Source organism: Trichogramma pretiosum, unplaced genomic scaffold, assembly GCF_000599845.2.
Source record: "Trichogramma pretiosum strain Unisexual culture from Peru unplaced genomic scaffold, Tpre_2.0 scaffold70, whole genome shotgun sequence".
NCBI classification, from domain to species: domain Eukaryota; kingdom Metazoa; phylum Arthropoda; class Insecta; order Hymenoptera; family Trichogrammatidae; genus Trichogramma; species Trichogramma pretiosum.
The window spans coordinates 305,581-329,652 of record NW_019641132.1 but is presented as its reverse complement, the minus strand read 5'-3'; the positions used below and the strand labels follow the sequence as shown (position 1 = coordinate 329,652).

Here is a 24,072-nt window from a genome sequence, read left to right as displayed (position 1 = left end):
CCTTGGCCTCGTTATTCCTTCTCTCGACCTGTGTATATATATTATTCAATTTTTTAATGGCGATCCAGCAAGTTTCCTTCTGCCTCTTCTTTTTTTCCTTTCTCCGTCGCGATATAATAATTGCGAAATCCTGACCCGAGTCTTTGAGAATCTCAGCGGCCCTCGGTGACCATACGTATTTTGTGCTCGATGAAAATTTTTATTACTTTTGCCAGCCCGATATATCATTTTTTTAACGCCGAAAAACGTCGTTCAACGAGAGAGAGATAAAAATATGATTATATTTTTATGTAACAACAATTACGCACTTGCTCTACTTTTTTTCTCGAATCAATTTAATGATAAATCTTTCTCGTTTTTAAATAGCGAGCACGCGATGCTATTTGTAAAACCTTGGGGTAGGATGTTTTATTTTTTTCTTCGAAAGTAAGTATTACGGACTTTTAAGAAATGAGCATGTTTTTTGTCTTCTTTCTTTCTCACCCGAGTCGCCCGAAATGTGTTTACGTAATGTATAACAAGCGTAGACTGCAGCGGCTCGACAAGTGCATAGCAAACAGCGGCAAAGAATCGGCGCGAATCTGCGCGTTGCTCCTTTAGTCTCGCGAATAGATGGACGAAATTTTTTTGTTTATCTTGTTTAAATCGAAATTTCAAGGACACTCGGCCGTGTGCGTGTATCAACGTGCTTAGGAATTCGTCGCTAAAATTTTTGACATATCCGGATATAAATCACCAGCAGAGAACAAACAGTCGCAGGCGACGCGGGATAAGGAAAAAGAGCAGCGAGACAGGATGAAAAGAAGCCGGTTATTATATGAGAGTTCTTGTGCGAGCCTGTTAAGCCCTAAAATAGATTTCAGCTTTTATAATGTGTGTATAATACGAATACACTGGAAGAGAAGAAAAAAGGAGCAGATCTCGGCCGAACTTGGGACTGAGTCAATGACAATATATGCGCGCAAACCTATCACAGTTAACGAAATTCTGCGGCAAAAAAAAAGGAAGAGAAGAAAGGAATAAATACGCATACGCTTCGCTCAGTCAGGCGAATGATCTTGAGACGATGCATTTTTAAACGAACAAAGATATGCCCATTTTTGGCGTTAAACAGAAACATCGATTGCCTTGACCATGCGCGACGCCGTGTTTTTTCATTTAGACTACAGACAAACGTAAACGTATTACACGCACGTGGACCCGCTTCTGTGAAAAATTTTGAATTCGAAAGATCGACGATCGAGAGTCGATTGGTACACCCGAGTGGGTAAAAGTAAAAAGTGCATCTTAATTTGCATAATTTCAGTCATAAAAGCTGTCACTAAATAGGAGTAAAAATTAACAGATGTCAACTAACAATAGTTCTATTTTCGCTCAATCGTATTACTTTTATTATTTTTATTAATTTATTTTTTTACCAACAAAGCCGTAGGCTTTCAGTGTGTGACTTGTAGTGATTTTCAAGGCTACAGACTCACGACTAGCGTAGAGGGCTATATATAGGCTAAATATACTTTTTTAGAAATAAGTGTCAAGCCGCAGAGGCTAGTGACGACGAGATAAATCATGCTCTCCGTGCAGTACGGATATAAACTCGGAGACAAAAGATGATGCAAAAAAAATTTCATCACGATAAAATAATTAGGGATTTTTATGGACTTTGGCGACGATGAAGCTAGGATGGAATTTTGAAAGCACGCGAGATCGCGATGGAAAAAAGGCCCGAGTTCAAGCGAGAAAAACGCTCGCTGGGAGTTTACAAAAAAGAGCAGCTCAGTTGCACACGAGGTTGGAATTAATAATGTTGTCGTTGATCAATCGTGACGATGCAACTCGCCGATCAAATGTGGGGGAAAAAAAGGAAAAAAGCCGAACGTTTCGAAAGGATGATTTAAAATAAGCGAGAGCGAGCCGAGATGATGGATTATATTAATATAGCTTGTGAATATAAGCGATTGTCCCGAGGCCGTGGTATTATGCACATTATTTTCTCTGCATACACGCGCGACTATCGTAATACGATAATATATTTATTTTTCGCTCGCACACACACGAGCGAACGAGAGAGCGAGCGAGCGAGCGAGCGGCTATAACAGAGAGACAGAGAGAAAAAGCAAAGGGGTCGACTTTTAAAAATAACTCGTTGACCAGTTATTGCAATGACGTGCTATATAGGCAGAAGTATAGGCATTATTTATACGATACGCGCTGTGCAGCGCGTCTGCTGCCGCCACAATCGCAAAGCCCGACGAGTGCACTTTTTTGTATTATTCGAATGATCGAGAAGCGAAAAAAAAAATAGCGGCAGCTTGCATAGAAGAGAGATAGAGGGAGGCGCGCATAGGAAAAGCGTCAAACGGAGCAGAAAGCTCGCTCGGCTCGTCGGGGGAAAAAACGAGTCAACGACCGAAAGCTCGGCTGTGCTCGTGCGAGAACGAGCGCGTCACGATACAGCGGCAGTCCTCCTTTTGTTTTGACGCGCTCTTGTTTTGGCTAACGCTGCAGACCGGTTACCCCACGCGCGCAACACACAACACACGACACGCGCGTCGATATTCCGGCCTTTTTACGCGCTCGCATAATATTCGCTCGACGTCCCAGGCTCCTTCTGCGTCTCTCTCATCGATTTGTTTTGTTTTGCTCGAGCTGCAGCACAGGCTTTGTTTGCTCCAACATCATTGTCAAGATAAATCTCGGGAAATCACGCAGCAGCAGCAGCAGCTGTCACAGCTAAAAAGCGCTGCATCGACGTTGCATTTTGACGAGTATCGATGCTTTCTTTGGCTTACAAAGCTCGTGTGCGCCATTATGGAGCTTTTTGCAAGCTCCGAATGCGTCGAAATTTCGAGCTCGAGAAGGAACCGAAGCTCGAGGCCGCTCGTGTAAACGATGAAAATGGCCGAGTTATCTTATCTCCAAGGACTTTGTGTAATTAGCGATGTAGGCGCGTACTCGTAATTAGCAGACCGAAAGATAGAGATAATTTTTCGCAACGATCGAGTAGAAGCGAGACAACGGGCTCAGTTGTAAAGGACGATCGACGTATCTTGGACGTGTCAATGCCTCATCGACGCCAGCAATCGTATCGCGATATCGACTCGACTCGTGTAAACAATACATTCGTGTAACGTCGTTTTTTGCAGATAATTAATTACGACACTCGCGAATCCAGCAGTAATGCGACTATGCGATTGCGTGCTTTGCACCGCGAGCACCTTGCGAGTAATTAGAGAAATACCGCAGCCGCAGAGACACGCGCAGACAGGAGCAGGCGGGGCTTTTCTATATTTATATACTCACACACACACACTGTGGAGCTTTATTTGCAATTCTAATGAGACGATCGCGAGCAGCGGGTCTGTCTCTTGCAGCACACGCTCCGATGCTCCGTGTACCTAGATGTACTTGCCTAGCATGTACGTACGCCGAGTTTCAATTGATAGCCAAGCAAAGCTTTATTTCATTATTGCAGTTTGGACTTGTTCAATTTTCCTAACGAAGCCGCAAAGTACGAGCGACGACGATTCGACTTTTTTCCCTGCACTCTGCTCGAGCCTTCGTTACATTTACAACATTGGCAGATTGTCTCTTCGTTTCAACCAGTGCTTTTTTATTATCTTCCTGGAACAAATTATCTGTTCATTCAATTTCTCAGCTTATAATCATCGATTTTTTTTACGAAATATGATGAAACTCGAAAAAGCAAGAATAACCCGACAAAGGCTCGGTAAAACTAGACGAGTCATATACGAATGAAACTTGAATTTAAAAGTATAAAGGCTGGAAAATAAAGAACGTCCCAAAAGCTCACGCGATTATTTGGGCCCAACACGCGGGTAAAGTACCGCACGTAAAAATATATCGGGTTACGTGCAAGTAAATAGTGAAAAGCCGACGAAAAGCAGGATCCTCGCGCGAAAGGCGAAACGTAAGGGAAAAGGAGAAAAAAGCTCGTTCAAAGCTCAAGTTTAACCGCGGGAAAGCGAGTTCCGTAAATCGCGCAAGACTCGAGCTAAAAGGACGCCGATCAAGATCGATGCTCGGTTTTCGTGGGCGAAAATTGCCATCGAAATCATACGCCGCTGAGATCGCACTCGGGATGGAGTTGGCTATGTAGAGCGAGAAGCAGCACGAGGCAGAGCGGTGGCGGCGGCACCATCATCAGCGGCATCATCTGCTGTTGCTGCTGCTATTTGCGTGACGTCACCGCATGTATACGAGTGGGTTACGTTTTGCTGCATGTAAAGGGCCGCGCGCAGCAGTCAGTCAGTCGAGTTTAGTCGAGCTCGGCTCGGTCGAGCTCACTGCCAGTGTATACTCACTCAGCTCGAGAGAGAGAGAATATTTGCCGAGTCGGCGCGTAGCGAGCAATAATGGCTGACGAACGAGCTGCGACCCCCTCAAGAGCGCGCCGACTGCCGCCGAGCGACGAGAAAGCCATGCTCATGCTGCTGCTGTAGTGTGCTTGGCGCATGCAACAGCAGTATTTCTGCCAGTTCAGCTCGTCTCTCTCTCTCTCTCTCTCTCTCTTACGCCGTGTATCCTCGTGTGCGTGTGGGGCTGCTTGAGCGTGTGAATACGTTTGCTGCTGCTGCTGCTGCTGCCGTCGGTGGCTGCATGAACGAACTTTACTGCGCGTGTCTCTCTTTCTCTTTCCGTACAGCACTCACACAACATAGTTTCATGCGCTGCTCGCAGGAGCGTACAAAGTTGTCGGTGCCGCATTTTTCGCATTTCCAAGGGGCTCCCCGCTCCGATCGATCGGTGCATCCGTGCACTCCGATTCACTTTTTCGTTTTCATTGGCGAATGCCGATGCAGTGCGATCATCTCTTCGTTCGCAGTCTATTCACCTGAAAAGCTTGCCTCTCGTATATACTATAAAGGATAAAGGAATATAATAATTAGATAAGGTCGGCGCGAGCTTTCGCGAGCAGACGCCGCATATCGATTAATCGCTGCCACTCGACGACTGCTTAGCACAGCGACATACCGAAATAGCACGACGAGTCAATTTTTCACGAAAGCTCGCAAGCTCGACTTCCGCCCAAGAATTGCAGGATGCAGGGCACCCGCGAAGCAGGCCTGGGCGCGCAAAGCACATGGTTGGATTTTTGCGCGCTCGTCGTACGTTCTCTCTCTCTCTTTCTTAGCTGGAATCGTCGGTCGTCTTGCAGGTCTTTGTCTACACACTCGTACTCGCACACGGATAGGATTTATTTATTTATATACACACGGGAGAGGAGAGGAGAGAGAGAGAGAGAGAGAGAGAACCGGTTTCTCCCTCCCGCATCCTCGCGCGTTTCCCCTTCACTCTCCCTCTCGCTCCTTTTCTTGCTTTATTTATCTTGCCTGACGCGAGTTTTGCTGCTCTTCCGTTGCTGCCCTCCTGCCCCCGCAGCGGCATAAGTAATAGTAGTCGGTAAGTAGTATATATATGTGCGAGCGTAAGCGTCTCGCGCTCGCCTTGTCGTCGTCGGCGGCGGCAACGACGCATTTTTGCCATTCGTTTTCTTGTAAACCAATACGGCAACTTCTCCTTCTATGTGTATCGTCGTTTTCTCTCTCTCTCTCTCTCTCTAGCTACATCGAGTCGATGTGTATAGGTGTCGCTCGCTCGTAGTCTTATATACATCATCTATATTCGAACATGGCAACGACTGCTCCTTTTATTCGCTTATTTATTGGACGAGGCAACGGGACGCGCTGCTACTATTACTCATCGCCGCGACGTAAAAAGTCAAGCCCCGACGTATACGTACCGTACGGCGTATATACACAAGCAGCTCTACATACTTACACAAGCTCGCTCCGGACTCTTTGGGCTCTCGTCGAGTCTTGGACTCGGGCGCGCAGCTATATAAAGGAGAGAAAATTCGATTTGCAATAAAGTGTGGCCGAGCACAGAGACTGTAGAGCTCTCGGGTGCGATCACGTTCCTCTTTTTCATGCCTGCAGCTCGCTGCTATACGTGATCGCGATGGCTACGGTGGAGTGTATTTTTAAGCGCGAGCAAAGCCGCTCTCCTTGCCTCTTCCAGCGAACCTTGGATATTACATTTTTCCTCTTTGTAGAGTCTTTGTAGAGAGAGAGCGTAAAAGCAAAAGGACGTCCTACTGCGGCCAAGGAGCAAGAGAAAAAGCGGATAGCGCCCGGCGTACTTGCAATGTAAAAGCAAGTTTGTCCAGTGACCGATTTGCTGCACTCCCTAGTTTGCACGTATATCCGCTCGCAACGAGCGCAGCGGTACATTGCCTATATAGATAAAGCTGGCTAAAGACCGCGTCCACGCCTACGTCTCGCGCGCATACCGCTACAAAGTGCAGCTGTCTACGCCTCGATGGCTTTGCGTTCGTGGTGAGCTTTTTGCACCGGATCTAGCTCGATTCAGCTCGAGCTTAACGAAATGCGCGCTTATATGAAATTTCATGCGAGAGCATAATACGACACGGAGCGTCCCAATCGGTATTTCCGGCGGCGGGCGTTACGCGAGCCACTGCGACATAGCCGCGTAGCTAGTAGTATCGAGCGCGACTGGCAGCTGCCGCATGCTGGCGCGAGCTTGCAAGCTCGGTCGGGGGCTCAGACTCGGAGGGCGTGCACGCTTCTCGTCGAGTTTGCACGGATCGATTTTCGCCTCCCTAGCGCTCTCTCTCTCTCTCTCTCTCTCTGCTCGAGCCAGCTTTCCAGTACGTTCTCTGCTAGCCTACTGGGGAGCCAGTGCGTGGCTCGGCGTACTTCTCCTCCGTTGCTCCTCGTCTCTCTCGTCGCCAGCAGCAGCAGCACCTCACCCTCTACTCGTGCCAGCTTCTTGTGACCTCCAGTGGCTACGTCATCGACGCCGAGCCAGCCAACTGCTGTCTGCGCTGCAGCGTACACACACATACACACGTACACCAGCTAAGCTGACTATATAATCGGTCGACGGCGAGAGACGATCGCGCAAGCGCATTGCCCCCGTGTGCATCGCCGAGTAGCCACGGACTCGCGTTGGCTGTTGCGTCACGCGACCGTCAGCCGTGCGGACCACGAGGCGTACACGCGATCAGTGGCCCAGCTTGCGAGCTCGTGGCGATCGAATAACGCGCGAGTTACATGGCATTCGTGCACGACTATCTACGTTTCGATCCTCCGACCATCGCGAGCTTTCGTAACGACGAAAGTCAACTCCGATCGAACGACGTGAAGAGCTTGCACGAGTCCATGTAATAATTTTCGAGAAAATTGTGTCGACTAAAACGACGAAACGGAAAGATGGACGAAAAAGGCCCATCCTAGCCAAGAGCTTTGGCCTGGAGCTCGCTATGGAAGCTTCGTTAACGATCGCCAAGCGTAGTATCGTCGGCTCCTCCTTTCATAAGCTGCCGGAGCGGCGTCGCTCGTCGGGCCAAAAACGCCAAATCGATGCGAAAGTGTGGGATGGGAGGGAGAGAGAGAGAGAGGATGCCTCGAGCTTTCGCGTGTGTGAGTGCGCACGGGTAAGCGCGGATCGATGCCCGCCACCGTGAGCCCGGCGAGCTCCCGTCGTCTAGCAGCCGACCCTACTACTACTACGATCGCTACTACTATGTACGCGCGTGCCTACATATAGCTACGAGTATACGCGAGGAGGCATGGGAGGACTGCTCGCGGTCAATATCACGACCAGAGGCAACCTCGTTCATGCAGCCCATTTTCCCTCCCTCCACTCGTGCCGCCTGTAACAGCCCTCGCCCTCCACCCTATCTCTCGCCCTACGCCTTCGTGCATCCTCCCCACACGTAGTCGTGCCCGACGACCGTCTGCGCATATATACACATAGCCACGGCGGCTTATACCCAGCACGATATTGAGCTGGTGCGGAAGCAGCAGTGCCAAGCAGACAGAGACAGAAAGAGAGAGAGACGTTGTAATACACGAGCCCTGGATTTTTCGATCCGATGCGAGCATACTCGTGCACGTCATGGGCTTCCCTAGCTGCCATCCAAGCCACATACTGAATTCTCTCGTATTCAAACTCGAATTTCTCGTACGATATGATACCTCAGCCGCTGATGCGGTTTTTCACTTTATCCAAAGCTCCGTTGATTCCTTCTTATCGTCCCAGTAATTTCGCCATTATTTTTGACGAGGAAATGACCCATGCATGTTGACCGAGCTTAATACTTGCAGAGCTTGCAAGACAGGACAAATATTTACGTTTGGTGATTGGTCATGCAAAGCTAGGTGCGTCGTGGTAGAGAAAATAGATTTAGGGTGTGACATTTTCGCAACGACGCCGGTATAGGTTAGTGTGGCAAGAGCTTTTTAAATCAACCGGTTGGAAATAAAAATACGACTTTATAACGATCGAAGGAGAGCGAGTGAAAAAGCTCGAGCGAGAATTTGCGCGGATACCTCCACAGGATGGAAATAAAAGTCGGAGAGAAAAAAAGAATGAGATACTGTGTAGCGTGTTGTTGGCCTATTACAGTGTCGCAAATCGACCTCGCACAGGAAGTTATTTCCGAGGCAAAAAGCTCACGCGAGCTGTCCGAGTATTTATGGCATTGTGCACGCACGCACACGTGTACGCGCACGACTCGCGGATGGATTCGTTTCCCGCCATTTCCTCCGCGCGCATCGAGTAATGTAATGATTTTTTGACTGAAATTGCACGCGTCGTTTGCGCAATCGCATTTTCGAATATCGCACACTTTTCCAGTCTTTCCATTATTTGCAGTCGACGATCCGGCCGGGCGTAATGTTCGGGCAGAGGCAGCGCTGTACGGACCGAGCCCAAGCCCAACAAAGGTGTCTCAGCTCTTTATTCGTCGAGTCGACTTTTTGCACCCGCAAGTACATCTTTTGTTCCGACTTCATTTATGCCCACATCGCTTATCGAGGCGATATTCCCGTATTACATTCGGTTCTCATATTTGCACGGCTTCCATTGTCGCTGCTCAATAGTTCGTATTTTAAATCAATGCTGCGTCTGAAGGTACTACTGCTCGTTGTGCTCGCGAGTTTCGGTTCAGACAATCGCGAGGCCGCCCCCGTTCATCTGACTCCCTTCGAATTTTCCTCTTTCTCTTTTTCGCCGATATCGATGCAACTGCAGGCAAATTACCGTTTTCGGGAAAAATCAACGTCAAGTTCGAAAGCCAAAAGTTATCGAGGGCTCGCGACGGCATGAAAAAATTGCCCGTGTAATCACGCAAGAAAAAGATTACGACTTTTTCGTCGGTGGCGTGGAGAAATCACTTAACGAGTTCCGTAACTCTGCTGTACGGCTCGCGATCTACCCGATGTCTGTGCACTATTTAAGCCTCGAAACATGCGAGCTATTATTTACCAATAGATCTCGTGTCTGAGAGTAATTTTGCCCGTGTGTCAGTCCTCTGCCCGCGTGTGTCGTAACCGGCATCAAAATTCTTTTTTTCCCCTTTTTTTCCTCTGCCTCTTATCCTCTTAGTCAATTACGTAGAGTAATGTTGAAAAATGTAAATACAATTGTTAAATTTCCTTACTTCGAGAATGATGTAAATGATTTGGAATAATTATTCAAGCTCGTACGACTTACTTTTTTCAAAAGTAATTCTCAGATATTTTAATATTGTCGGGAAAAATTAAAAATGATCGATTTAAAAAATAGAATAAATCCTTTACAATAACTTTGACGATCCGAGTAATAACAAGCACCGATGCGTAAATATAATGATGTAGGTAAATCGTCCAGAGTGTTATTAACCTAATCAATTATGAGTTGATAGAATCTACACAAATTACTATGGCGCGGTAGATGTGTCAATCGCACGTGCCAAGTCACAAGCTCGTATTTAAATACCGAACGAAGAGTAGCGTGTGCTTTGAGCAAATTATCATTTCAAGTTATTTTGCTCTTTAGGATTCGTTGGTCGCGCTGACAAGCCTCAATTTATGTTTGTCCGTAGAAGAAAATTTTGACACGTATCGATTACTCTTTCAAGTAACACTGACTCGCGATCTTTAATTTTATTCGCTGTTTACACTAAAGACATTAGAATATGCTAATGAGTCGTTACATTCGTACATTCCTAACTCATACTAGGCTTAATGAGGAAGTAATACGATTGAACGAGTAAATCATATAGAGCGTTGATCAAAATTCGTCAAAGACAAAGAAAAAAGCGACTATATAGATTGATACGGTCGATAAAGGAGTCGTATTTGTCGAAAAATGTTGCGGAGTCGCATTTTTCTGCAACATCACCTGTTGGGCTAATTGATTATGCCGTAAGGTGCATGCAAAACTTTCGTTTTCATCATTATTACAAAGTGTGCGCGGCAAGAAGGATGGCCGCTGAAAACAGCTGTTGCAGGCCGTCGGCCGGGCTTAATGCGTGTGCACGTGTGTACAAAGTAAGTACGGACTCGTGCGGATGCATCGGAGCGAAACCGAAACAATTAAAGTTTGGGCTGGCAAAATTAAACGGCTACCACGTACAGCTGGGCAGAAAAAAAGGAGAGCCTCGCAACATGTGTGCTGCGGAGAAGGCGCTGAAATTGGTCTGGAAAAAATGTCGAGGCGTTTTTCTACGGTCCTACGAGCGACGTACAAGCTCGAAAATCGTGCGTCTAGGCAGCGAGCGTAGAGCGACGCTCTCTTAACCTTCGTGCTGATTTTGCCGGCGCACGATATAACCTTCGTCGCAGCTGAGCAGTCCAGCATAATATAAGCAGTTGTGTGTGCGTGTGCTGCGTGCGGCCAAGCATAACGTATTAAATGCACATGCGAGGAGGCAAACGACTGCAGCAGGACGACGTTCCGGTTTGTGAGCGTGCACACGCACACATACATGTATATTCTCTCGCTCTCTTTCCCTCTCGTCCTTTGCACCTGATGTTTGTCCAACGCGAGCAGCAGGTGAATCGCAGCTCCGTCCTACGGAGTCGAGTATAGGCCCATTCGGCGGAAGACGTCGTTGCAGTTATATACAATAATGCGCGAATGTGCCAAAGGGCAGATGGCCTGGAAAAAGACGTTGCTCTTTGCCGAATTACCAGCTGAGCCGTCGCTTCTGGACTTGTAATGCCACTGGATGCTCGAGCTGTATGCTTGCTTTGATTATTATCAATGCCGAAAGCTCGAGTCGTGTTTTGCCAAAAGAAAATAGCTATCGAGAAAGAGGGTGGCGCGCCACAACGAATGGGGTAGGATTTTTCTAATGCTCTGCTCGCTACTTAGAGATGGACAAGATTTTATCGGCCGATCCGAATCACATCTAACGAGCATCTGTTGATGGATTACCATTAATCATCCTTTCGACTACTTTGCGACTCGTGCTTTATGATTTCTCGACGAAATTTCCAACGGAGATGGCACCTGTTGGCCCCGACGACGAAATTTCGCATAATAGATATTCGAGCAGTTTGCTACGTTTGCCTATGTAATTAAGGAAACAACGTTGATCGAATAGATGCCGTCTAAAGGGGGAAGGACTTGTACGTAGGTGTAATTATAAAAAGCCACGACTCTCGTACAAATGGGAATAGAGGCGGCAGGTAGATGGCGGCGAAGGCCGTTCCCAACGAAGCTGCAGCAAGAGTTTCTTTGGCATGCGATACTGGTGCAGTCGAGACAGGATAAGCGCGGGGAACGAGTCGCATGCATCGAATTTGCATCGGAGGAGCTTTTGGTTCTCGCGCTGCCATGCGTGACACGGAGCGGCGCTAAATTCGAGCGGAAAATCGTCGTCGGCTATTCTAGCCTAGCAGCCTCGTAAATTTTTGTAATTTTCGTCGGCTAAGGCTGCTGCTAGTGGCTCGGGGCTTCGCTAGCCTCGTAGAAGGCCTGCAGCTCCGCAGCGTACGTGGCAAGAAAAACAGAGCAGCAGCAGCAGCGACGTTCGATTGCTCTATACGGCAAACTTGAAAATTCATGACGCGCCGTGGCTTTGTACGCGGCCAGAATTCAGCGCATTTTCGAGCCGCAGCGAGCCGCAGCGATGACGTTTTCAAAGTTCGCTAGCCGATGAATTTCGCCGCGTCTTAATTTTGCAGCTCAGCCAAGTGTGCGTTTGTAATTTGCCATAGGAAAATGTGGAAAAAAAGAAGGCAAAAGGAAGGGAAAAATTGTCACCGGCTTCGCGGAGCTAGATACGTAGCTGCTCATGCACTCACGAGTCGCCGTCTGCGGCGGCTAGTCGTGCCGAATAGCGGGGCTCGTACGTGTCGCGCATACAATGCTCTCCGGGGGGCCTGTACGGTTTCGCGCGACGAATACGAAATTCGCCTGGCTCTTGTATTATCGCGCGCACACATATAGGAGCCGTCGATGCGCGCACGCAGCCGGCCGCGATGTGACCGCCGTGCACATCTACTACGTGATACCTATACCTAGGCTGAGCTGTACTACACTGCTCATGCTCTACGTTACTGGCTTCGGGCTCGTCGCGCCTCGAATTCCAAATGATGACGGACCTTACCGCCTACCTACGTAGCTCTCGAGAGCTCGAACAAAGTTTGACGGCTACTTCTGCTGCACAGCGCAATCTAGTCATGTACGAGCATCTTGCGCGCGACGAGCTTCGTTAGTTGCTGCCATTTGCATCCGCTGCATCGAGCTAATTTCGTGCTCGAATTTGACAAATATAGCTCGGGTGAGGACTCGACCAAAAAAAACCGGCTTCGAGGTACTTGGTCGCATCCCCGGTGTATCCGCGGCTTTGATTCATACCCGATGCAGCTCTTACTCCTTTTATTTTCTCTCCCGCAACGGGTTCATAAGCCGTACACCGACGACAGCTCGTAAGCCGCAACGTCGATGCGTGTGTGGTCAGAATCCAGCCAAAGCTTCTTTTTTCTCTCTTCCAATCGCCATCTCCTGCACCTATACTTGTGCGTAAATATAATGATGATAATAACGAGGCAAACGAGTTTCTTTGACTTTTTGCGCGGGTTCGCGCGCAATTTTGTCTCTTTTCGCGCGCATTCTTGTACTCGCTAAAGCTTCGCTCTTGTACAGGCAAATCTCGCAGGCATGTAAAACAAACTAATGATTGGCTCGTTAAGCTTATCGCTCGATCTACCGTACCTATCGCATGCGCCATCCTGATTCATTATTAATGGAGCACAATATGTTCTGGAAAAGCTTTGAATATTTCATCCTCGCTTCTTTTCATTGGGCCACTCGAAGGCCCCACCGATGTCTCTTGGCCTGCATCAAGGTTACAGTCCTCTGGGAGCGAGCGGCAGCCCTTCGTTTCGACTTTCCTACAGTATTATATACTGCTCATACTACGGCTCGTTCGTGCGTTGCGCAGCTACTTGTACTATACAGGCCGCTAATTCGTGTACCAACATTGGCGCGCACGCACAGGCGACGTCGACCAGCTGTAATAGGCCTGCAAACATCCGAGACCTTGAGCTCGACTCCTGCGCCGAAGCCCAACCTGTCGCTCTCGGCTCTGCTTTTCTCCTCACTCTACTTACGCCTAGTATTTGTATGTGTGCGAGGCAAATTTTATTTATGCCTACATCCGAGCCGACTCGGCTCCGCACGAATCAAAACAAACTCGCCTTTCGTTAGCTCCACTTACAGCCGGACGAACTAATGCGTCCGAGTTTTCCGGAATTTTCGCCATTTTCACTTCCTTTTCAGCATTTTCGTGTACGTTAAAACGGACAAGAAAATTGCTGACCTGATCGAAAATTTGCACGCAAAACATTATTGCTCCAAATTTTTATTTTCTATCTAACCTTTATGCTGTATACCTTGTTACGAATTGTCTTTGTTTTTTACTAAGAATCTTTGTATCTTTTCTGTCGCATCGAATTGTATTGTTATTTACGTAACGCACAACTAACCAAACTGAAAATAAAAAAAAATATCAAAAGCCGAATCAGCAAAAGAAATGACTGCCTCCTGTGAGGTTTGAACTCACGACCCCTGGTTTACGAGACCAGTGCTCTACCACTGAGCTAAAGAGGCTCATGTTTGGGAGCGCGATTATCGCTCGTCAAATAAACCATAACTTATAAATACGCTTATCGTTTACCCATCTCTTCTCTATCGGCCTACTTTTCAAGTACTTAAAATTTTTACTAGTTTCGCGAATGATATGTGCTTCTATAATCTCGAGTTTTGGACGAGTAACAAATTTATTCTTCGGGCGATGTAAATGTAATAAATGTACTTATTCATCTTTTTTTCTTCGTCACTTTGAAAGGCAGACATTTTATAAAATAATTTAAAAATTTTGAGTGAAAAAATTAAAAAGTTACACTAATGAGATGTTATACTTATTTCATTCAGTACCATTCAAATTGAAATAACGAGTTGAGCTTTCCAAAGAGTATTTCCCTCTTGTAATTAAATAATTTTTATACAATAATTTGAAAACAGATAGATGGACTCATTTATGCAACGCTCTTCGGCTCTGTCATTAATTTTGGTGAAAAAAATTCTTGAACAGATTTAAAATTCTTTTGTGCGATTATATTATATCTTGAAGCAAGGAGTCATACGAGTACAGCTGCAGCTTTAGAAAAATGATTTTTTTATAAATTGATTCAAGGCCTGATACGCCAAACTAGTTTGAAAATAAAAACTTCCGGCCCACGTGGCGTCTCAAAGGCATACATTCGCTTTTAACGCGCGGATCAAATCTGCCCCAGCCGGATGCTTAATATACATATCCGAAGGCAGATGTTGGTGTATAAATTCGCGCGCTCTGCGCTGCTGTTAAAAACCAAACAAAGTAATAAGGTCTTTGACATCACAGATCAGAAGCTTTATTGCTCATAAGACGGCTAGAAAAAAAAGTTGGCTCAGATTTTCATTAAAAAGAAAATGATGAAGTAAATCGTTGAGTTTCCATCGAATGCAGGTGAAAATTGTCCAATAATTAGTAGTACAACACCCGCGTCGCTCTAAATTCAAGAGGTGTAATCTACCATCTTGTCCTTGTATTCGTCTCATAACAGTCGGCTGCAAATACGTAAGGCGAAAAAATAGTGGCACGCGTGCGGCTGTAACGCCGGCTGCAAATGCGTAATACCTCCCTACGAAAAAAAGATGAATAAAGAAAGGACAGATGTTAGGCACGCATATGCCCGTCTTAAAAATGTCGAGGCCCGATCGAAAGCAAGAGAGGAAATAAACGCGAGCAATGAATTTTTTGGCAGTATGTGTGCGCACTATTGTCAGAAAGCAGATGTTACGTCTTTAATATGCAGTAATATTGTACCGGCGCATGCAGCCGCGCTCCAACACGTATGCAGTAAAATGGGCCAAGAAAATTTTTTTTTCTTGCGCTACGGCGCGGTAACTGTTCGGCATGAAGTTTGCACGGACCATGTATTTTTATACATGCAGTTCTCTATTCGCTTACGTATTCGTTTATGCAAATGCGCCTAATTGGGTAATAAGCAGCTTAAAGGGTGCATCTTTATTGCTACATAGAATCGGACTTTTTTTCCACCCATGAATGGTATACATTTCAACCATATTTTTCCTGAAATTGGGATTCATATGTGATAATTCGACAAATAAACAAAGCAAGTCGGTAAAAATATTTTGTATTTGGCCTCCGCATTATAGTTGCACAAGAGAATGCGATAGCGAAGCGTCCGTCCAGAAGACGGACTTAAAACGACGGGAAACGAGAGACGATTGCTGTTTTGTTGTCGCAGCTATGGTGATATTTTAAATTTACACGCGGAAACTGACAGATAAGAACATGTGCTTGCAGTGCGGGACAATTCCTCGTTTCATAAGCTTCTGAAACGAGATACTTGTATCGTTGAAAATGCGAATTTACAATAGGGTTTTCAACGAGTGATTTAAACGAGACGCTAATAATGATTCGGAAAAATGGTTAAGAGATTTCCAGCTAGATTCAGCCTTATCTAATTAAAAAGCCATTGTTTTGCAAATGCAATGGTTTTTCTTTCAAAGGCGCGCGCGTTCGTTAATTAGGCCGCGCGACCACTGTAACACTTTTACTCTTTATAAGAATTATGGCACTATAAATAATACAAGTGGCTTTTATGATCTCTGGGTATGCATTTCTCGCGAAGCCGGTGCAGTACGAATACTTTTCGAAGAAATCGTCGGTGGCAATCTTTCTCACTCGATATTTAAAAAACAATGGCTGCAGAGCGAGCTGTAGCGCGCCAGTCCCCGAGCGTGCGATATGCGAAATATTGTGTACGATATTTCCCGTTGCAAGAGCGAGCAGTGCAAGGAAAGCAAACGATGCAGAAAAGGAGTGAAAGAGTAAGTGAAGCATAAGCCCAGAGAGAAAGAGAGAGAGAGAGAGTCAAGAATAAAACAAGTCAGAAAAAGGAAGTAGCGAGCGAGTGGAACGAAGAAAAAAATACCCAAGTACGCGTACGAGGGACGAGCATACCGTATATATACAAGTGAGAGAACAAAGAGAAAAAGGGAGAGAGAAGCATGTGCAAGGTCTATAAACAAACGCGTAAAAAGCGCATAAAGCAAGCGCGTATAAACTTTTCGACCACAATCCTGATTGAATACGTCACTTGGTAGCATATTACTTTACCTACGCGAGATTTCTGCCATTAGATTCCTGCAGCTTCGGAAAGAAGACAAAATAATATAATCCAAAGGGACATAAAGCAACCACTCTTCAAGTACAATACCATTTTTAATATTTAATTTCAGAAACACTTGACTACTTTTACTTTTTTTTTGAGAATTCATCAAAGATTCCTTTCTTTGCCCAAAGACATTTATTTCGTCAATAGAATTTCTATAGCGGAAATAATAATTGAAAAATATATTGAATTTGCCTCATAGGCACGCGTACAATTTTTAACAATTGTCATTAAATTAATTTACATTTTCTTTTTATTTAAAGATTTTAACTTTAAATATAACATTTTTTATCTTTAGAAAATAACTCAATTTTGTTTGAAGATTTACCTATTTATGGGTACGTTGATAATGAAGAAAGTCTCCAAAGTTATCGAAGACGCGAATATCGTCCATCCGATATCTTTATGTGTATGTATCTGTGTGTGCACGAGTATAAATTGTAATACCCTTGAACCTTCTCTTTGAGCAGACGATCGCGACGTTGCCGCTTACCGAACCTTCGCCAGCGAGTGCTTAACACGCAAGAAACAAAGACAGAAAAGTGCATGCGCCCACATACATGCATGCAACAAATTCAACTGAATAATTTTTTTTAAAATGTTCTCTCAAAATCTTTGTTCAAAATACGAGTAAAGGTTTTTTGTTGCATTTAACCAGAATAGCATTAGAAAATTATTGAAGTGTTTTTTTAGGCTTTGTTGAAATACAAATGTAGCGCCTGACGAATGCAACCATTTCATTGACATCGTTTGCTGTATGGAAAGAAATGCATCGTCCGATTCAAACATTTTAACCGAATCTCACGAATTTCAATTATCAACCTACGGAACGTAACGTATTATTATTAATTTTATTTCAAGAAAATTTCAATTTTTCAACTCGATAAAAAAAATCTATTCTAAAATATCTATTTTAGAGCATATGTATCGGGAAAAATTTTAAATTAAGTAATAATTACTGTGGGTATGACATTTAAAAGGTTACTAATAACCGTTATGTGTCAGTCGATATAATAATTTCTTTTTCTCGCTTGTCTAGTTCACTACATACAGAGTATTGATATCACGTTATAAGCCCCTATGTTAGGTCAATTTACTTCAATCTTGGCATGTACGAAGCTTAATGCATCAAAGTCAGTTACGGATCAATGCGACAATTTCGAGTTCAGTGACTCGATGATGTGTCATACTTTGGACTAATAGAACGATAAAAGAAAAATTATGATCAAATTATAGGGTCCCTTGGCTTCGCATTATTCGAGCAACGTGAAAAATAAAAAGAATTAACGCGTTCGCGGTGGCATATAGAGTTTCAGACGTGTGAACATTCATTGTGTTTTTTGTCAAATGTTTGTAGGATCCTACGTATTAAGACTCCTGTAAATATACTGCTGCTTACAGAATCTTTTTTTTACTTTTCTACGTCAATTTTCATTTTTTGTGCCTTGAATAGGGCTCAAACTGTACGATGAATGTCGATTTTTGCGGCGCAGTGCACAAATGGGTGAAGTACACGATGCGCAATAGCAAAACTAACTGCTGATGATGCAGATGCAGTAAAGAATACAAGAATATGTAAGGAGGGTTGTTTTTTAGAGTTCGTTCGAGTGCGAACGCTGCGAAGATAGAGAAAAGAGAAATCGCTGATGCCGAGAAAATAGGTTTCCAGAAAATGTGAGATCGGCGCTTATCAAAAAACGATGTAAAGGATGATATTTTTTCATACTCATTATGAACATGTATTTTATTAATCAATAATTTTGAATAAGTGAGAAAAGGGCCCTAGTTGCAATTGGTTACAAAAAATTACAATCACACCCTTAGCAAAAAATCGCATGAGATCAAAAGAAAATCAAATAGAACAAACTCCCTGTTTACAATACATTGGCACAGTACGAATTCATAAGCGCACGAGTAACGTAATTGCGTTATCCTTGTCATTTTCATTCAAATTGAATTTCACTCGAAGAAAGAACTAGAGGGAGATGAAAAGAGAAAGTGAGAGATGTAAAATAATTACCATAGAATAATTGAGCGGCAAGTGAATTCTATGTATCTATCGCTTTATACGCTAGTGCACTTGTTCGCTCCTACAGCACAGTAGTACATATATATTGAATCGCCCAGAGCCATTATTAGCGACATAAGCCGAAAACGTGAAAAGACTCCAGGAGAATGAGTATGAACGAACGTTGCATTAGGGGAGTCTCAGTACATCAGACCCGATGTACACATAAACGAACCGAGTGAGAAATCGAATTCATTATACATAAGGGTAAAGGGAGGGTAAATTACGTCAGCCCAGCGTCCACTTGCAGCAGTTGCTATCGTTCTCTCTCTCTCTGTTTTTCTTTTTCCATGGTGACATGTGCCACACCGCTGCACGTATTGTATTTACTCCATGTTAAAAGTCTGCTACGCGATCGATTCGTAAATTGTATACTTGCATAAGCTGGCAACAGCTGACCATACACCAAATTCATTTCATTTTCCTCTCATGACGTATGCCTGTACATAAATTATTATTAAACGCGCGCTTTCGATGCCAAACAAAGAGTATCTTTAATTTTTACCGTTAAATCATATCTATTTTTAACTTATTATTTAGAGTCTCACGTTTAAAGATCGGTTACAAATTTTGTTCTAAAATCTGAACGAAGTAATGAAAACTGTGGATTCGCATTGTACTAGCTTTCTCTAGTTTTCACAAGCCGAAATAGCTCAGTTGGGAGAGCGTTAGACTGAAGATCTAAATGTCCCCGGTTCAATCCCGGGTTTCGGCAAAGATGGATTTCAGAATCATTTTTTATTGTTTTCATCAAAGGGACTAGTGTAATGTGTATTTGTAATTAGAAACTTATGATCAACAATCATGTACACATTGAGACTAAAGACGAATTGAAAGATGTATTATGTAATTTATATAGAAACACTGGTGAGCAACCCATGTCTCAATCTACAATGTTTCGAGTATTTTAAATGAGGCAGGCTTACAAATTTGGATACGCACATCGAATTTTATGAAAAAAATGTTAACGCAAACAAAAGGGTTTTCACTAAATTTTTTGGGGTTCTCTAAGACGGCGATTTAGATTTATCGGAATGTGAAAAGCTCACCTCTCTGCTCTTGAAAGTTTGCAGTGTTCGTCGAGAGTTTGAGTCGAAGTCGTTACTAGTCGTGGCGATCTCACACTTTTATCGATTGTTCCTGGAAAAAAATACATAAGTTTAATAAAGTTTCACTAAAATAAATGTCAGTTTTTTTCAAAGTTTCTATAATAAATGTTAATAATAATGGTCAAATAAAAAATTATTTCGAATCATTATTATCATTCATTTTAGGATTGGTTTCCTATCGAGGATATTTTATCCATAAAAGTAGTTTCATCTCTTTCGGAGATGAAAACCCTGAGCCTCACTGTTACAGATCTTGAAAATCCAAAAAATGATCAACTATGCCGAAACCCGGGATTGAACCGGGGACATTTAGATCTTCAGTCTAACGCTCTCCCAACTGAGCTATTTCGGCTTATGATGGTATGATACGAAAAAGTAAAAAAAAAAGTAATAACTATGATAAAATTTCTTTTTTCAACGAAATTAAAAATCTTTTATGTTATTGTTGACAAATTATTGATATTTTCTTTCTAACTATAAATACTGTAGTATTGATTAAAATATAATGTATTGAAAGAACAGAATACTATAAATTGAAGTTAAAAAGCATACTTACGCGCTTCCTGTTTTTGCTGATTATCGCTATAAGTATCCAATTGAGTAATTAAGTTATAAGAGGCTAATCCTTGATGCTTCCAATCTTCGATCTCTTTTTTCAATTCATTGATAATTTCATCTTTTTTTAATTCCGGAATATTACTACTTATTTCCAGTTTCTGACGCTCAGTTTGAATTTTTTTCTGATCAACTCGATGTTTTGTATTCTTCATAATTGTTTTTTTTTTGACAGGTAAGTCATCGGGTAACTGTTGCGCCTGTACCTTTCGTCCAGTACTCGGATGACTGTGTGAGCGAGTGCGAGGATTTTTCGATGCCCCTGCCTTTTCAGATTTTTCTCTGGCCAAAAATTGTGGATAATTCCACATGATTGCCTGTAAGATAAAATAGTAATCATTATAACAAGGAATAAATATTGATAGATACTATGTGAAGTTACATTTTCTTGCTTATTTCCCAAACTCAGTGGATTCAACGTTTTCATGGTGCTGTAAATTTGCTACCTCATACAATTTTTCAATACTGGTTGCGTTCGAATATCCAAATTTATTCATAAAAATTTGCAACTATTAAATGAAAAGAATTATCGAAAAACTTCCCTCCAATTTCGTGGTCATAACCTCTGTGCCAATTTTTGCACGTATCTAAACAAATACCTGTTTTTACTTACATCGTAAACACTTGTTTACTAGATTAGGGATTCAATTTCAGTGGTTTCTATTTTTTCCTACGTGTGAATTTCAAAATAAATTTATATCTAGTCGCATTGATATGAATGGGAAAATATACCGATTGTAAAATTGACACGATCATTCTGATTTTCGATAGCTAAATTATAATAAAGGAAATTCGATTACAAACCTCACAACTGTTTGTATTTGTAGTGTAATACGCTGCAGCTGTCAATATCGTAAACTGTAGCAGTGTACGTTCATATCATTCATTCACTTTACGATGTCGCTTTTCAACTTATTTAGAGAAACTGAAAAAAACAATGAAAACTGATCCTAGCCCACGGTTGATACTGATCTTAATCTATCCTTTGCACTTGCGCGTACGTGAACTTGATTGGATTATTCAAAAACGTTGAGAACTCTTACGAATTTAGCGATTTCAGCATCAACTGTCAAGATCTGAGTGTTTGTGTACAACGCTTATAGTAGGAATACAGTGGACAGTATTGCATTTGAAAACGCACGTTTGTCGCGAATTTCTCTTGCGCACGCGCCAATTTTGCCAAAGCCTGTGCAGGTAACCGGCATCTGCTAACGGACAAAACGTAATGATCATACCTTTGCTATGCCATTTTCTAATTATCCTAGTTTATTATAATTTCAATTTATCAGACCATAAGTATTAGTCTTTGTACGCATCTAAAAATATATCATTTATGTGCATAGAAAAAAGATATAGCAATGTAATGATAGTTGGATTCAAAATGTCAGATTATTGTTTTTCAATAGTTGCGAACGAATGAATTGGACGATACTGCCTCCTTGCGGCGATTTGGCTCAAGTGTAAAAACCAAAACATTCACGTGCCGGCGAATCTTACTACGGACACTCGAGAGTTAAGTTGATGCTCGCATAGTTACTTGTTTTTGTTTTGTATATAAAAACGAATACATCAACCGCGTGTAGACTTTGACAATTTTCCTGAAACCAACAAGACATCATTTTAATTTGTTGAAACTCATCATGATGGATCGTGCATTAACGTCGAGAGACGATGTGGAAAAAGTTGTTGCCTTGGTGGAAAAGACTTTAGTGCCAAAACATTCGCAATCCATTCGTCCTTGCGCAGCAGACGATTTTAAAAATTACAAAGAAACTTTGAAATGCAATCTTGAGCTCATCAAAAACTTATTAGAAGATAAGATAATTATAAATTCTAACATAGAAAAAATTTTTATAAAAATTTTTATTATTGTTGGAGAACAGTCTTCTTTGCAACTTTGGAATGATGAAGAGCATGTACAGCAAGCTAAATTAATTGAAAATAAACTCTGTGAAATCTTTAATTGTGAAAATGTAGGAATTTGGCTTGAGAACGAAGATAATTTCAACAAGATATCTGTTGAATTACGTCCAAAACTACTAAAAGATACATGGAAAAGTTATCCAGGAGCTGTTGCCTGTTACAAATGGCTCTTGCAGACCATATCATCTTCTATGACAAGATCTCAGTTGAATGCAGTTACACCTATTCTCTCTTCTCAACTATTTTCAATAATACCTACTGCTTTGATCATTTGCGATGATTACGTTGAAGAAAACAAATTAACTGGTTTAGAATGCCTTCAAATGATTATCAACAGCTGTTCTAAGACTAGACTTTTACAAAAAGCTAATTTAGATAAAGTTATTTTTGACACTTTATTGAATATGACTTACAAGACAGAAAAAAAACCTTTATTACCTCTATACTTTTGTATTGCAGGTTTATTGGATATTTTTGAATACAATGATAAATTTTGTGAATCTAAGAAAATGTATGATTGGTCTGAAAGAGATACAATCATTCAAGTAACTATTAACCAAATGAAACTTCACTTTAACATAGAAAGTTGCGCAGACTATAGTAAATGCTTGACTTTACTTTTAAATAAATTTTCAAGCAAATGGGCACTTCAGTTAATTGAAACTTTTCATCAATTATGCGAGATTACCAACTATAATGCAACAGTTATTCCTCTAATAAATGTTATAAAAAATTATCTATTAATTTATAAACCTCAGGATCCTCAAGTGTATCAAATTCTCCAAACAGATTTGTTGAAAGTTAAACTTATGTTGGATATGCAAGAACAACCATTTGAAGAGGTAGAATCGAATCTGTCTACTTTTGAATCAATGCACTCTCTCTTGGAAAAACTTTGTCCAAATCTTGTAAAGAACTTGAACAAACTCATCTAGACAGAACTAAGTGGGTGAGTAGCATTGGTGTTGACAGTTTACATGAAATTTTGTAATGTTTTCCATTCATTCATACTCATTCATTCACACCTTCATTCATAACAGGGTCAGTAGTAGGAGCATCGGTATAAGATGGCGAGCTGCGAAGACTAGGTGTACCGACGTCGAAAAAAAAGTACGTTGGGGCGCCGGCGCGCGAGTCTTTACAATCAAATTTTAAACCGCAACCAGAGCCACTCTATATCTCCGCAAATCACGATCGCATCGAGAGTTCAGAGCCTGAAGGAATAGTGTATAGTGGATGGCCATTACTGGACGTCGGAGCTCGCGCGCAGCTTCTAAAACCCTCCCCACGCACCGAACGAAAACAAAAGGAACAAAATGAGGAATGTGCGTGTTTATACGTATATACCTGTACCACACAGGTATAGCGTAGCATATACCAAATGTGATGCGAAGAAAGAAAGAGAAAACGAAAGAGAGAGAGAGAGAGAGAGAGAGAGAGAAAGAAAGAGAAAGAGAAAGAAAGAAAGAAGTGAAGCGGCGCCCGGTATGTGTCGTTTGTGCAGTGCTGCTGCTGCGTTTGCTCAACGAAAGATCGCGTGTGTGCCCAAAGTACGTAGGCAACAAGTACCTGTCTGCATTAAAGTTTACATTACTCAACATTCTTGGAGTTTGCGATACGTGCCTCGCGATGTGTAACCGATCGCCGATAAAATAAGGCGTCGCGCGCGCATTACAAAAGCTGCAGCTACACGAGAGCTGCGCGAGCGGCAAACGAGACCGGTGCATCTTTTCGTTATAGCTACCTGTTGCTTAGACGATTCTCTTTTTTTTCCCTCTGCCTCTCGTATATATGT

The 24,072-nt window shown here is 42.8% G+C and overlaps 2 protein-coding genes and 3 non-coding genes across 6 annotated transcripts in view; 2 read left to right on the top strand and 3 right to left on the bottom strand.

Moving 5' to 3' along the window:
* Positions 1-21,528, bottom strand: part of LOC106658390 (serine-rich adhesin for platelets-like) — a 58,240-nt gene extending 36,712 nt beyond the window's left edge. Inside the window, exons 1-3 of one of the 2 annotated variants that reach the window (XM_014380304.1) lie at positions 21,159-21,528; positions 20,296-20,671; positions 19,680-19,770 (exon numbers count right to left, since the gene is read on the bottom strand). In XM_014380304.1, coding sequence (XP_014235790.1) covers positions 19,680-19,770; positions 20,296-20,665 — 461 coding nt within the window. In that variant the 5' untranslated portion in view covers positions 20,666-20,671; positions 21,159-21,528. Of the gene's footprint in view, positions 1-19,679; positions 19,771-20,295; positions 20,672-20,736; positions 20,786-21,158 lie in introns of those variants that run through there. The other variant, XM_014380303.1, reaches the window with a different exon arrangement.
* Positions 13,858-13,929, bottom strand: Trnat-cgu. The gene has a single exon. It is a non-coding gene; the product is annotated as a tRNA-Thr (tRNA).
* Trnaf-gaa lies at positions 19,273-19,345 on the top strand. Its single transcript has one exon. It is a non-coding gene; the product is annotated as a tRNA-Phe (tRNA).
* Positions 20,019-20,091, bottom strand: Trnaf-gaa. Its single transcript has one exon. It is a non-coding gene; the product is annotated as a tRNA-Phe (tRNA).
* A 345-nt stretch (positions 21,529-21,873) lies between the features above and the next one.
* Positions 21,874-23,410, top strand: LOC106658393 (TELO2-interacting protein 2-like). The gene is made up of 2 exons (XM_014380306.2): positions 21,874-23,226; positions 23,318-23,410. The coding sequence occupies exon 1, from the start codon at positions 21,995-21,997 to the stop codon at positions 23,210-23,212; it is 1,218 nt and encodes a 405-aa protein (XP_014235792.1). The 5' UTR covers positions 21,874-21,994; the 3' UTR covers positions 23,213-23,226; positions 23,318-23,410.
* Positions 23,411-24,072: the final 662 nt, after the last annotated feature.

Coding starts and splice junctions, on each gene's coding strand:
- LOC106658393 (XM_014380306.2), top strand. CDS start 21,995: ATGATGGATCGTGCATTAACGTCGAGAGACGATGTGGAAAAAGTTGTT.